Source organism: Panulirus ornatus, chromosome 11 (genome assembly GCF_036320965.1).
Source record: "Panulirus ornatus isolate Po-2019 chromosome 11, ASM3632096v1, whole genome shotgun sequence".
Classification (NCBI taxonomy): Eukaryota; Metazoa; Arthropoda; class Malacostraca; order Decapoda; family Palinuridae; genus Panulirus; species Panulirus ornatus.
In genome coordinates this window covers 60,142,300-60,158,084 of record NC_092234.1, presented here as the reverse complement: position 1 = coordinate 60,158,084, position 15,785 = coordinate 60,142,300, and the positions used below count along the sequence as shown (strand labels likewise).

The window sequence follows — 15,785 nt, the reverse complement described above, 5'->3', positions numbered from 1 at the left end:
TAAAGGTCCGGTTCCTCCCATTCTCCTGGAATAAAGTCCTTCTGTCCAATTATCCTTTGAGCCCTCCTGGCCTAAGTATCCTCCCCGCCTCTCTGGTCCTCCAGCAGCCGTGGCAAGGACTCTCCCTGCAAATGAAGATTCATTTAGGCTCAGGACGTTTAACTAGAGTGCATCTCACGAGGCCCCGGTGATGTATCACGGTGCACGCTGTGTGTTGCTCACAATGTCGGTACCGTCACTTTGTACCGTCACGTAGTACCGTCACGGTACACGTTGCGTGCTACTGACGGTGCCACTCCAGTCGCTTGTTGTGCCGTCACGGTACACGCTGTGTGTATTGCACAACCTACGGTCACACTGGAGTTTTCCGTGCAATAAAACCACGATAGCCTGTCATGCACAGGCAATAAATCAACGGCACGGCCCAAACGCTGGGTCACACCAGCTGGCGCACGGGGCCGTGGCTCAGGCACCAGGCTCGCGTGGCGCTAGTGTGAGCTGAACTGGAGAGCAGGTGGCTCCACTGTATTTTCACACGTCAGTGGTGAGCACTTCAGTGGGAATGGGGTGTGTGTCGTGGTAGAGATGATCAAGATGGAAAAAGAAACTTGTGAGTACGATCATGGAAGGAAGATAAGACAAAGGTGTTTGCTATAACTCAGTACAGAAATAACGACTGGAAAACACTAGTATACATTTTCCATCATATGATAAAGGCAAAGTATTCAAGTGTTACTTCAGATGGTGATGCCTCTCTCATGCCCACTGGGGATGTGTAGCGTCCAGTAACAGGACCGTCACTTGTTGCGGCGTCACAGTGCAGTGAAGATGCAGCGCATTGTGTGATGTCGACAATGCTCACTATTATACACACACACACACACACACACACACACACACACACACACACACACACACGCACACACACACATGGGCTCTCATGACGTAATAGTTGGCGTCACTGCCATGATTCACACATGGGCCCGCCTGGCTTCCAATCCTGGATGCGGCAGGTGTCCCACAGTCAACCTACGTGTTCATCCTCCCCCTGGGGGCTTGGTCGATAAATGGATACATGGCTTAAGTAAATAAGTGAAATAAAGAGCGGTTTATCAAAGTCAAGCAGCTATTTGGTTGAAAATACACAGTTAAGGAATTACATGATTGTTGGTTTATATTCGTCCCAAGTGATCACAAAAGAGCTTAAAGTCAAGTTTGGGCTGGATACTTATGATTTAGATGAGCGAGCTCATGAGTGAAGTCTGTCTACGTAGTACGTGAAGGTCTACGAAGCCAATTTGATGGTTTAGACGTAATACATTTAGTGGTGATTCGTTGAACATTACCTGATGTAAAGTTACAAATTGGTTGAATGGTAGTAGTAATGTATTGACATACATTATGTATTTAATGGTCGAAATTAAGTGATGTAAAGTTACGTAGTAACTGAATTGCAGTAGTAATGTGTTGACATATGTTGTTAATGATGCAGGGCTGGGTCGTATAAATTCACATACGTGTTCCATTGCCGTAATACTGTGTTGCCATATGTCATGTAGTGAATGGTGATCATTTAAGTGATGGATATATATCACGTCTGTTGCGTTACAGTAACCTAGTAGTTGACATCCACATAACCACGGGAAAAGTAAGTTTAGTTGCTTGTTTACCCGTGCACTTGTTCGTGGATGGTTGATGACATTCACAGGACCCTGCTTGTCCCTGTACAGCATCGGTTGATACAAGGACATTCTGGTGTTGAACGTTGGTCAAGCGATCGCCTTCTCTGACTTAGCTGGTGTGAGTGTGTCTGTGTACATACGAGTAAAGACATGGTACACATACAAGGTTAAGACACGGGGCAACACGAGTGTAAGACTCTCCCACCGTAACACACAAATTGTAATCACAAATAGTAGTGACACAGTCAGTCCGGACGCCACATTCAGGCAGGTCAGGGGGCATCCACGACCTTCTCTTATCATCTGGAGTTGAGACACAGGAACTACAGCTTCAGCAGCTGTATGATACAAGGAAGAACAGGGAAGAGATGATAAGAAATTCAGGAACTACAGCTTCAGCAGCAGTATCATACAAGGAAGAACAGGGAAGAGATGATAAGAAATACAGGAACTACAGCTTCAGCAGCAGTATCATACAAGGAAGAACAGGGAAGAGATGATAAGAAATACAGGAACTACAGCTTCAGCAGCTGTATCATACAAGGAAGAACAGGGAAGAGATGATAAGAAATACAGGAACTACAGCTTCAGCAGCTGTATCATACAAGGAAGAACAGGGAAGAGATGATAAGAAATACAGGAACTACAGCTTCAGCAGCTGTATCATACAAGGAAGAACAGGGAAGAGATGATAAGAAATACAGGAACTACAGCTTCAGCAGCTGTATGATACAAGGAAGAACAGGGAAGAGATGATAAATACAGGAACTACAGCTTCAGCAGCTGTACGATACAAGGAAGAATAGGGAAGAAATGATAAGAAATACAGGAACTACAGCTTCAGTAGCTGTATGATACAAGGAAGAACAGGGAAGAGATGATAAGAAATACAGGAACTACAGCTTCAGCAGCTGTACGATACAAGGAAGAACAGGGAAGAGATGATAAGAAATACAGGAACTACAGCTTCAGCTGCTGTACGATACAAGGAAGAACAGGGAAGAGATGATAAGAAATACAGGAACTACAGCTTCAGCAGCTGTACAATACAAGGAAGAACAGGGAAGAGATAAGTAACTGAACCTGTCAACACTGTCCGCCTCATTAAAAAATACCTATGATTAAATCCTGTATTATTCACGGGACCCGAGGCTGGCGGTGAACATTTTGATGAGTGTGTGAGTGAACAGTGTTGGAGGGGAGTTTGGGGTGAGGATTGATGTCACCCTTTTTCCACTGGGTCTTAAAGCAGAGAGGACACTTTATTATTACGATACGCCGACCTACAGACATATCATAGATGGAGTTAGAGAAGGAGAACGCCCACAGCAACTGTTACCCGATCATGTGGGAGGAGGAAGGTGGATGAAGGAAGTTTCGAAGGTTGTACATGTGATGGAGGGAAGAGTATAAAGGATGAAGCAACTGAGACCGTAAGTCGGGAGAAATCACTGACAGTGTCGTAAAGAGATACAGCGGGTGATAGTGTTACCAGCAAAGGTATGAAGAAATGAGCCAACTCAGTTGTGTAATCAGGAGAATAATTACAGCATGGGAGGAACTGAAAAAGACAACTGATTAAGGAAATGGTTGCATTTAGTAAAATACCCAGAGGGAAAGGTCAGGAGGGGTCTTTCTTGGGAGCCCTTGGGATAGGTCAGGTGCCCACTACACAGAGATCTGGGACTGTTGAGTGAAATGGTGGACAGGGGAAGGAGTTGGCTCAAGGGATGAGGCAAAGAGGCAAAGGGTATTGACTGATGCAGAGCACCAGGGATCTGGGGACGCTGAAACAGAACAATATGATAATTCACTAAGTGAAGCTGTAGACCGAATGATGTCCTATGTCAAACTAAACAATCAGAGAAACATATGTAGTGTTTGATGACGGGTGGTCTGTAAGTTGGAGAGTGTGCGAGTTCATGAAGAAGAACATAGAAATCTTCGAACTAGGGGCATGGCGGTGGACGAGTTACTACTGGAACGCTTACCTGATGGGAAGCTAAACCAAGACTGAGTGTGTTAGTGAAGTGGGAGGCAGACAGACATGATTCCATGACGTATGGCCTGGAAAATGATCATATTCCAGCCAAAGAAGAAAGGATAACAAAGGAGGAAAGGCAAGTAAAGAGAATTTTGTGAGATTGGCATGGAGAATGCAATTTCTGAGATAGGCAATGAAGTTCATGTAGTCAGGATGCAAGTGCATGACCAGTAAAGATTAATTTCAGCATAGAGACGTGCATCCAGGAAGTGCGTGGGCTAGCTGAGAAACTTGCTGGCAGCGTAGAATTCAGTGAGGTGTCCGTCAAAGCAGAGAGATCAAAGGAGAGGCGAGAATAAGAAACAAGAGACAGAAGGGAAAAACCGGGACCAACAAGAGAACCTAGAGAGAAAATGAACCCCACCACCAGCACATGAGGCCAGGTATATGTGACAGTGTTGCAGGACCAGCACAATGAGGTAGTGTTGCAGGACCAGCACAGTGAGGCAGTGTTGCAGGGCCAGCACAGTGAGGCAGTGTTGCAGGACCAGCACAGTGAGGCAGTGTTGCAGGACCAGCACAGTGAGGCAGTGTTGCAGGACCAGCACAGTGAGGCAGTGTTGCAGGACCAGCACAGTGAGGCAGTGTTGCAGGACCAGCACAGTGAGGCAGTGTTGCAGGACCAGCACAGTGAGGCAGTGTTGCAGGACCAGCACAGTGAGGCAGTGTTGCAGGACCAGCACAGTGAAGCAGTGTTGCAGGAGGACTGACGGTGATGTACATGAATGCTGATGGGTAGGAAGTAAATGAACCAATGACGAAGCCTAAAATCCGAGTCAGCGAAGCAGGCTAAGAATCACTGGAGTATTGGAGAGGTAACTTAATTAAGACGAGATTTACTGAAATCTCACCAAAGGGACACATCACAGCCAGGAAGGCAAGAGAAGACCTACGAGGCACTGGCTTGACCCCTCACAGAATGGGACAACTTAAAGTTTCAAGAAATATCGGTAATAATGCAGGAGAATAGTTAAGAATATAACCTGTCCACTGAGTTATAACTATGTCATTTGAGTACAAGGATGTCGGATAAAGGACTTACACTTGATGTTAAAACAAACTTGAAATAAGCTCGTCAAGTTTGGTCAGCTCACATAAGGAAACTTGAAGAACTAATGAAGAAGTCTAGCGGAGGGCAACAAAGACTTTAAGTTAAAGGAATAAAAGATCTGGTTACAGGCGCAGGGTAGAGACAGTGTTGTTGCCCACCTTGGAGTAGAGAAGAATAGATTGAGGTAAATTGTGACCATTAAGATCCTACATCAATCTGATGAGGTTGACGGTAAAATGTTCTGTGAAAGATGCGAAGAAAGAGCAAGAAGAGGTCGCAACAAAAAGAAATTAAGCAAGAAACTCGTCAGGAAATTTCACAAAGGAGTACTTTTCTTAAGTATTAAACTAGTGGATGCTGGGAGTAAACTTAGTGATGAAACTCTGAACTTTGACGTCCTGCAGGAGTTTAAAAAGTTATAAGATTATAAAGTTCTAGTGATGGGGACCTCGTGACTACTGAACTCTCGACCTGTACCTTGCATTTAAGGTGATACACATCATATTATCCCAACCACACACCTACCCAGGTACCCCACACCCTCACACTCAGGTGCCCTACACCCACACACCTTCCCAGGTACCCCACACCCTCACACCTTCCCATGTACCCCACACCCACACACCTGCCCAGGTACTCAAACCCACATATCTGCCTAAGTGCCAACACGTACCTACCTCCCCAGGTACTAGCACTACATGCCTTCCAGTATACCTCCACCCACTCACCTGCCCAGGTACCCACATCAACATACCTTTCCAGTTAAACAAACTCGCACGTCTGCCCATATGCGCAAACACCTGCCCCAGATACCCACAAACCTGTCCATATACGCACACCCGAACCTCTGCCTAGGTAGTCGCACATCTGCTCAGTTACCCACACACCTGCCCATGTACCAACATCTGATTACCTGCATCATTCCACACATGTATCCACCATATTCCTGTGGTCACTCATCTTACACACACTCGCTATCCACAGGTTGGCCGGTACTTCCACCCATATACCACCTGTAACCTTGTCTGTCCTTCCACCCAAACACCACTCACACCTCCCTCCGTGATCCCACCCAAACCCCGCCTATACCCACAACCACACACCGCCCATTATCCCTAGACTCACCTCTACACACACCCGCACACCAACCATACATCCACCCACACACCCCTCCCACATACACAACTGCACACTCACAAACACACTACCCACGGACCCATCTGTACATTCACCCATACACCCGCCACACACCAGCCACACACCCGCCACACACCCCGGCCATCCTTCCCCGTCACCCATTACCCGTTTCCACCAGCAGTGTATTGATTTTGAATTTCCAGCTGTCATATATTCCATGTTCATCCATTTATCACCTGACACATCATATCATTTTGTTTACCTTCCTCCATATCTCTCCTCCTCTCCTGACCATTGTTTTTCCTCTCTATGATCATTTGTTTATCAGTGTTGAATACCGGATGAGCGCTTCCAATCCCCTTACGCTCACTTGGGTCTGCCTCCGACCCTCTGGTTACATGTTTCGACGGTGTTCTCAGTCATAGTTTTCTGATGCTAATCTCATGTGATACTTGATGGATGATAACTACAGTATGATCACGTTCGAGCTTTATGTCCATCTAATGTCTTCTGTATTTACTATACGCTAGAGTCTTATAGACAATGATTGTCTTCAGTATTAACAGGACTTTGAGTCTTATTGTTATTTACTGGCCTCTGTATTAATCACACTTTGATTCTTATAGCCATTCAATGTCCTCAATTTTACTATACTTTGAGTCTTATATTCATCTGTTGTCCTTTGTATTGACTACATTTTGAGTCTTATAACCAATTATTGTCCTCAGTGATATTGACATTTCTTGTCCTCTGTATTTACTACACTTTGAGCCTTATAATCACTTACAGTCTTGTTGCCAGTTATTGTCTGCCGTATTTATCATACTTACAGTCTTGCAGGTATTTACGTCTTTATGGTTAACTATATTTTCAATGTAATAACTTTTATGGTCTTCGGTATATCCTGAACTTTCCCCCAGGTGGTCCCTCTGCCCGCGTTCAATGTAATCTTTATGTAACCTGGAAACTATAATTACTTTTGCCGTCGCAATTTTCAGTTTCGTTTCGTTTCCCTCTATGTTTCGTTCATGGAGGTCATCACAGTGGTTTATGGAGAGAGATTTATTGTCATATTTAGTTACTGTTGCCTTTTATTCTCGTTTTCTATCGAGTCTCTGGACCAGTGTCGTGTCCACCTTTTTCTGTTGTGTGTTTACTTATCATGTGATGTCCTGTTCTTTGTTGTGATCTCATGAGACACCATCGCCACCACTCTCTCTCTCTCTCTCTCTCTCTCTCTCTCTCTCTCTCTCTCTCTCTCTCTCTCTCTCTCTCATACAAGTGTGTCTGTTGGAAAAAATATATATAATTGACGATGAACACCAGTAACTCATTAGAATGGCTGGACAATTAAGAATATATAATCTGAAATGATTTCTTGAATTCAACATAGAGAACTTTCACGGGGAAATATTATGGAAAGAAAAAATAGCAGAGGTAGAGTAACAATTTGTCACAAGCCAAGACGACACAGAGCATGTCACAAGCCAAGACGACACAGATCATGTCACAAGCCAAGACGACACAGATCATGAGAAATGTAATTAAACAATTCAGATATGGAAGTCTACGTTGGCCGCCACCAGGTGCCAGCTGACCAACGATTACATAATTACATACTATTGATAAAGAAAACAAAAAAAAAAATTGTGTTACCATTTTCAGATTAAAATGTTCGTAATTAACCAGTTCAAAACAATGCTAATTCCAGAACACAAATCGGGAAAGAGCCAACAGTTAAGTTAGTGTTTGAGCGGTGCGTTCCAGAAAAGAGAATTGATTGTGGGAATGTGGAAATAAAGTTTAGTAACTTAAAGTTTGATAGATAAATGTATATTAACTAATAAAAATAGTAAGGAATATAATGGCAAAAATGACAGTTAACAGCAAATATGATGTAGATACAAATTATATATATATATATATATATATATATATATATATATATATATATATATATATATATATATATATATATATATATATATATATATATATATATATATATATATATATATTCTAAATAGTATTAGTAAGTACTCTTGAATCAAAGTGAGATACATGAGTGAGTACACGAGAGATAACAACACAGTCCACATCAACATGAAAAACTTGGCTGAAAGAAAAAGTGAAAGAAGAGGGAAATTTGGAGCGATTTGAGACATTCGGGGCAAACAGAACCGAATTCAGATACGTTGTAGATTATGTGTCCATGTTAAGCTAAAAGGAAAGTTAAGAAAATATCACATATATATATGAATTAATCATAATGAGCAACCCAGTCATAATCACAGGAAATGAAGTTTCATACAACAGAATAATGACTTTAAAGAAATTTCAACAAAATGTGAATACATCTTGAATGGGTTAAAGAATCCAGATCCAATAATCTTATAGACTGGGGACTTTAACTTCCTTTTTATTAAGTGGCAGGAAGAAGGAATAGATTATAGGTGTAGGTAGAGCCACAAAGGAAATAATAATGGATCAGCACACGACAGAGAACGCTTCCAGTGACAAATCAATCACTCTCAATTACCCAGCTTTGTACTGGTAAACCACAGGCCGACAAGAGGGAACAATACGATAGATCTCGTTTTCGCTAGTGGGAAGGAACTGTGTTTAGATACAGAAGCGAGTGGTACAAGATTACCTAAGTGAGGCGTCTGGAGGATTACAGACGAACGGGCCAAAACTGAGTTCTGTAAAAATGAGTGTCAAAGGTAGAAATCCACAGAAAAAAAGTAGCTTATACATTCGTGTTTGATAGATTTCAACACATTAGATTCATTTTACAGATTTTTTTATATAAAATCATAAATAAGAAATGATAAATGTAAGATAATTAACCCATCCTAATACAACATGAATAGAGGGAGACATCACTATGTACATCAACTTTACACTTTTCATCTTTCTTAAGTTCCATACCTCTCCTCCCTGAGTACCTTCACCCACCAGCCCACACTTTGTGTTCTGATAAGCTCGTCTTTCACAGGAAAAGATATTAATTTCCTCAAGATAAAGTCACACAGAAGATAATTGGTCCACTGAAGCTTGTAATCCACTTCACAACAGAGAATCAGGGAAGTCTGGCCCCGGCCGGACACTCCATCAGGGAAGTCTGGCCCAGGCCGGACACTCCATCAGGGAAGTCTGGCCCCGGCCGGACACTCCATCAGGGAAGTCTGGCCCCGGCCGGACACTCCATCAGGGAAGTCTGGCCCAGGCCGGACACTCCATCAGGGAAGTCTGGCCCAGGCCGGACACTCCATCAGGGAAGTCTGGCCCGGGCCGGACACTCCATCAGGGAAGTCTGGCCCGGGCCGGACACTCCATCAGGGAAGTCTGGCCCGGGCCGGACACTCCATCAGGGAAGTCTGGCCCAGGCCGGACACTCCATCAGGGAAGTCTGGCCCCGGCCGGACACTCCATCAGGGAAGTCTGGCCCGGGCCGGACACTCCATCAGGGAAGTCTGGCCCAGGCCGGACACTCCATCAGGGAAGTCTGGCCCCGGCCGGACACTCCATCAGGGAAGTCTGGCCCAGGCCGGACACTCGCTGTCTGAGCCAGTCACGTAACCTTCCACCGAGACACTCGTATACATGTCGCCAGGTTCCGCATTTTCTCCCTTGGAAGTCATGGTTCTCCACCACCTCCATGACAACGTATGCGCCTGAGTAGGAGTGACGAGCCCGCCTTTTTGGAGCGAGTCGTGCGTGCAAGGGAAGGCCAGGGGATTCTTCATCGTATAGAAAACGGATATTTTTGCGCGTATGGTTGTCACATCACTACTACCACGCACGAATGCCTCTATTGAACAATACAAATCGGTATTCACCTCGAAACGCAAGAAATTGAATGATGAAGTGTTCAGCCGAGGTGATGAAGACGCACTCACAGATATTGAGATATCGGAAGAGGATGTAATCTGAGGGACTGATCAACTCGGGAGAAAATAATTCAGTTGGACATTCAGTCTTACTCTTCACGAAGAATGCGACAGCATCAGCAAAACCCACGATGTTATTGTTTGCATGAAGGAAGGAATTGCAGACACATTTACAGAGGGTCTGGAAAGACGAATCCATGTTGATAGGTAATAGTAGTGACCAGTGAGCTTGACGTCGGGTGTTGAGAAGGCCTTTAAAAGTGGTCGAGGAATATTTGTATGTTATTGTAACGTTAGCTGAAACCACGGGCTACTGAAGGCCTAATAAAGGCCATTTCAATAACGATATATATATATATATATATATATATATATATATATATATATATATATATATATATATATATATATGTGTGTGTATATATATATATATATATATATATATATATATATATATATATATATATATATGTGTATATATATATATATATATATATATATATATATATATATATATATATATATATATATATATCCTTGCCTGAGCCAGGTACGCATTTTATCGACCAACTCCTAAGGGTGGATGAACAGCTGGGTTGACTGTTTATCGACTGCCACAAGCAGGACTCGAACCTATGCGCTCGACCCTGGGTGGCCCGTGATTTCGTCAGGAACGCTGACCACCACACCGCAGTGGTCCATTTATTATAACATGTAACCAAGACCAGCTCTGTTGATGAAGGTCAACATGGAAGGCCAACATGAACAAATATGTTTAAGATAAATAAGAATATACCAGTGATATTACATAATGACCCGACACGACCACGGTGTAGCGGTTAGAGTTGCAGACCCGTAACGAATTCACGGGCCCCCGGGGATCGAAACCACATACGATAGAATTCAGGTCATGTCAGTTTGAAGTCCGTTTGTAAACCAGGTAGCCTTGATTAGGTCATTTGGTTGCCCGTGTCGTCTCAGCCACTATAAAAGAAATGAAACGAAGGCAAGACATGAATGAGAAACCAGAACTGATGGAGTACATTGAAACCATAACGTTGTCGATCATAGTAATGAATGGTGTCATTATAAGTACTTTCGCCTCAGTAAACAGACAAGTGTTCATGAGAATGGTGATTGTGTATACAAGAAGGAAAATTGAAAGGTACTGAAAGAATTGCAGGTATGTGGCCAAGAGACAAGAGAAAGGTATATCATCTTCGCGTGGCAACAAATTGAAGGTTGGAAGAATATACACTGAACCTGGTGGGCCTCTCAACAAGGAAGATACAGAGTTGATATATCTTGGAGACTGTCAGGGAACATGTTGGAAATTGATGAAGCAGTAATGCATGACGGGCCAGCCAGGAAGCTAGAGCAACTGTTCGTCATAACTCCAGGCACTTGGAGACATGAGAAACACACGAGCAACAACTACAAAAACATTGAAAAGAAGACTTGGCACATTGTGTTCATGGATATTCATAGGTAGGTAGGTAGGTACTCTCTCTCTCTCTCTCTCTCTCTCTCTCTCTCTCTCTCTCTCTCTCTCTCTCTCTCTCTCTCTCTCCACGCCTGTCCTCACCACATCTACCATGATTTACCATCATCTTCCACACACACACATTACATCTCCAGTTCCTCTCCCTAACCCAGATGTTAATGACCTGTGTCTTGTACCTGGACAGTGGTGGCAGAGGTGCGGGAAGGCAGCAGCGGCGCCGAGGGCAGTGACACCGGCAGTGGTAACCTCAGTGACAACGGTGGCGGTGATGGCAGTGGCACCAGGTAAGCTTATGGGGAAAGGTGGGGACACATTGATCATGGCAATGGTAAGAAAACCATAGTTATGGTGGTAGCTGACACCAGTACCGGGCCAGGGTTATGGTGGCAGACACCAATCCTGGTCCTGGATTATGATGGTGGCAGACTTCAGCACTGGGCCAGGGTTATGGTGGCAGACATGAAAACGAACAGGGCATGGTGGTGGCAGGGACGCCACTACTGGGCCTAGTGTATGATGGTGGCAGACACCAGTACTTAGCCTGGTTGTGGTGGTGGCAGGAACACCAGTACTGGGCCAGGACTATGGTACTAGGAGAGACGTTAATTTTGGTGGTGGCAGCCACCAGGACTGGTCAGGGTTTTCGTTGTCAGAGTTGGAAACAAGTCGTTGGGTCACAGGTCACTTGGAAGTGACTTCAAGATGGGTCATGGTGAGTCATAGGTCATACGGCTGACCTGTTTGACCCTTTTGTGGGTCACGACGGGTCGAGTCCCACATTTTTCGTGGGTCAAAAACTTTTGGTCAAGTTTTTTGAAAAATCTATTGTTTGTCCGTTGTTTACAACTTATTTTCAGCTTGCAAATAAAGGTTTACAATCATGATATATTACGATCATGATGCTGTAAAAATCTCAATTTACACACTACGCGCTGCAGTAATATTCAATCCCCTAAGCACATAGGATTATGCTACGTTTATGTCCTTGAACTTATTAAGGACACAATACTCCAACCAGGTCCTCTTCACTAAACTGCTACTCTTTTCAATAAGTCACTTGTTACCGGGGAAAGTTCCAGAAGATTGGAAGTTTACTCATATAACACCGATATTCAATAATGGAAATGAATCAGCCTGGAATGATCATCCGGTCAGGTAAACCTCTTTAACTGGAAGACGTATGGGAACCAACACCATTGGGACAAGATCGTACACCCTTCAGAAGGTCACCACTTGATAAAACGATCCTTAACATAGTTTCCGACGAAAGCGCTCACGTTTGACAAATGAGTTTGATTTCTTTTTCACACAGAATCGACATGTGTGATGAGAGTAAAGTAATTGATGCCATCCATTTACATTTTCACATCAAAGGTAACTTGTAAATGTTCGCCATATTGTGTAGATGGGGTCGTAAAACCTTTGGTGGATAGGAAACTGGTTGTTTTGAGACCGGTTCTCTTTCTCATATGTATTTATGACACTGATAATGGGCTGTAGTGTGAGATAACGAAATTCGAAGACGATACTAAGTTTGGATATAAATATCTAACTGAAATTGAACGTCTGCAGCCTCAAACTCGTATAGACAAGTTAATGGACGGGGCTCACAGGTGGCAAATGAATTTTAATATCGATAAGTGCAAAGTTTTACATATCGGTGACAAGAATATAAAGGCAAGCTATAGTTTAAATTCTCTTGGACTACGGAAAAGTAGTTAAGAAAAAAGACTTGGGTCTGATAATCTCTGGTGACTCAAAGCCATTTCAGCAGTTTTCAATAACAGTAAAATGGACGAACCAAAATCTTTGATTCATAGGTGAGGTTTACGTATTCAAGTCCATATATATATATATATATAATGTGAATAAGAGCAAGGTTATTAGGTACAGTAGGGGTGAGGGTCAAGTCAATTGGGAGGTGAGTTTGAATGGAGAAAAACTGGAGGAAGTGAAGTGTTTTAGATATCTGGGAGTGGATCTGTCAGCGGATGGAACCATGGAAGCGGAAGTGGATCATAGGGTGGGGGAGGGGGCGAAAATTTTGGGAGCCTTGAAAAATGTGTGGAAGTCGAGAACATTATCTCGGAAAGCAAAAATGGGTATGTTTGAGGGAATAGTGGTTCCAACAATGTTGTATGGTTGCGAGGCGTGGGCTATGGATAGAGATGTGCGCAGGAGGATGGATGTGCTGGAAATGAGATGTTTGAGGACAATGTGTGGTGTGAGGTGGTTTGATCGAGTAAGTAACGTAAGGGTAAGAGAGATGTGTGGAAATAAAAAGAGCGTGGTTGAGAGAGCAGAAGAGGGTGTTTTGAAATGGTTTGGGTACATGGAGAGAATGAGTGAGGAGAGATTGACCAAGAGGATATATGTGTCGGAGGTGGAGGGAACGAGGAGAAGAGGGAGACCAAATTGGAGGTGGAAAGATGGAGTGAAAAAGATTTTGTGTGATCGGGGCCTGAACATGCAGGAGGGTGAAAGGAGGGCAAGGAATAGAGTGAATTGGAGTCATGTGGTATACAGGGGTTGACGTGCTGTCAGTGGATTGAATCAAGGCATGTGAAGCGTCTGGGGTAAACCATGGAAAGCTGTGTAGGTATGTATATTTGCGTGTGTGGACGTGTGTATGTACATGTGTATGGGGGGGGGGGGCATTTCTTTCGTCTGTTTCCTTGCGCTACCTCGCAAACGCGGGAGACAGCGACAAAGTATAAAAAAAAAAAAAAAAAAAAAAAAATATATATATATATATATATATATATATGTGTGTGTGTGTGTGTGTGTTTATGTGTGTGAGTGTGTGTGTGCCATATAGCTTAGGAAAGAGAAGGGTAAGAGGTAATGTAATACTAGTATTCAAAATTGTGAAAAGTTTTTAATCTCGATCTAACCAGCTACTTCGAAATTGTTTCATCTGATTTCAATCGTTGTTATGGATACAGACTTGTGGGCCGACGTTTTACCTCGAGTGTAGAGAAGCAATTTTTTTCTTTCTTTTTTAATAGGATTGTCAACATGTGAAATGATTGACCAGTTAGAGTGTTTGACAGCAGTACTATAGATACGTTATGGAGTAAGCTTGATCAATCATTCACTTCAGGTCCACGACTTGTATTATCTGCGCCCTCGTAAGTGACGTAAACAGAATGTATGTTTGTCTGTTTCAATGATCAGCATATCTCGTTACTCTTACCACACACATCTGTGTGTCTTTGACATCTTCCATTATCACAAACGGTCTCGGAAGGCCTATTGCTTTTGAATTCCTTTGTTATCAGTTCAGAGAAAGCGTGATGTGGTTAAGGGGTGGACGACGCTGAAAGTAAATGCAAATTAAAGTATGACTGTATTGTCAGATTAATTTGCATATTGAAGACCTAAAAGTTGCGGTATAGTTTAAGTTCTTTTGAGTAAAGTTTGGTACGGTTGGTAATGAGGGAAGTAGTTGTGAGTAGAATGAGGTAAGGGTGCGAAATTGCAGGGGTGGTGACAGCTCTGGCGAAGATGGAAATATCAGAATTATAAGATTGTGGGGCAGACGCTTGTCTCATTGCTGACGTGTGGCTGTGAACCCAGACTATATATACAGTGGTCAGGAGTTAAGTCCAAGACAAGAGTAGTCGAGATGGATGGCTTGAATGATAAGAGCTGGGACTACGAAGATATGTGGGAAGGATGTTAGGTGTGAAGCATTCATTCAAAAGGCACAGAGATGAAAGGCTTCTGAAGATGGTTTGGTCGTATACAATGTAACAGACGTAGATTTGGTCGAGATCTTTTAGAGTACAACTGATGATGCACAGAGGAGACGTTACCCCGGAAAGAGATGTACATATATGATGAAACAGTCGAACAAGTACAGGAGAATTTCGCTTGAAGATTATATATATATATATATATATATATATATATATATATATATATATATATATATATATATATATATATATATATATATATATACATATAAATATATATTACACACACACACACACACACACACACACACACACGCACACAAATATAGTGCATATGAACGTGCACTTTTATAGAACACATAATGCCCTCCAGGAGCAAGGAAACGAAGGATATTCAATTACAGATAATCGAATAATGATTTCCCTATTATGGGCAGCACAGCCAAGTGGGTAATGTACCCAGCTACCAAGCAAATGGTGCAAGGTTAGAATCCTTGCTGTTGGAGGGCATTATATGTTCTCTGAAAGTGCACTTTCATATGCACTATATCTGTGTTCATATACCTCCACGTTGGGACAATAAATTCGGTAAATTGCTGACTGCTGCATAATGTGAGCCTGACGGGATATGAACGGTTGCTCATGGACGTGAGACGAAGGGTATTCCATTACTAGTAATCGAATAGTCATTTCCCCTATTATGGACAGCAGAGCCATGTGGTTAATGTACCCAGCTACCACGCAAATGATGCGAGGTCTTGCATGAGTCTTGG

General features: G+C 43.0%; 1 protein-coding gene across 2 annotated transcripts in view; it reads left to right on the top strand.

The window, feature by feature from the left end:
* The window catches only part of LOC139751591 (protein turtle homolog B-like), a 900,734-nt gene that overhangs the window by 818,924 nt on the left and 66,025 nt on the right, over window positions 1-15,785 (top strand). For both annotated transcript variants that reach the window (XM_071667192.1, XM_071667193.1), the window contains one exon: window positions 11,496-11,595. In XM_071667192.1, coding sequence (XP_071523293.1) covers window positions 11,496-11,595 — 100 coding nt within the window. The remainder of the gene's footprint in view (window positions 1-11,495; window positions 11,596-15,785) is intronic.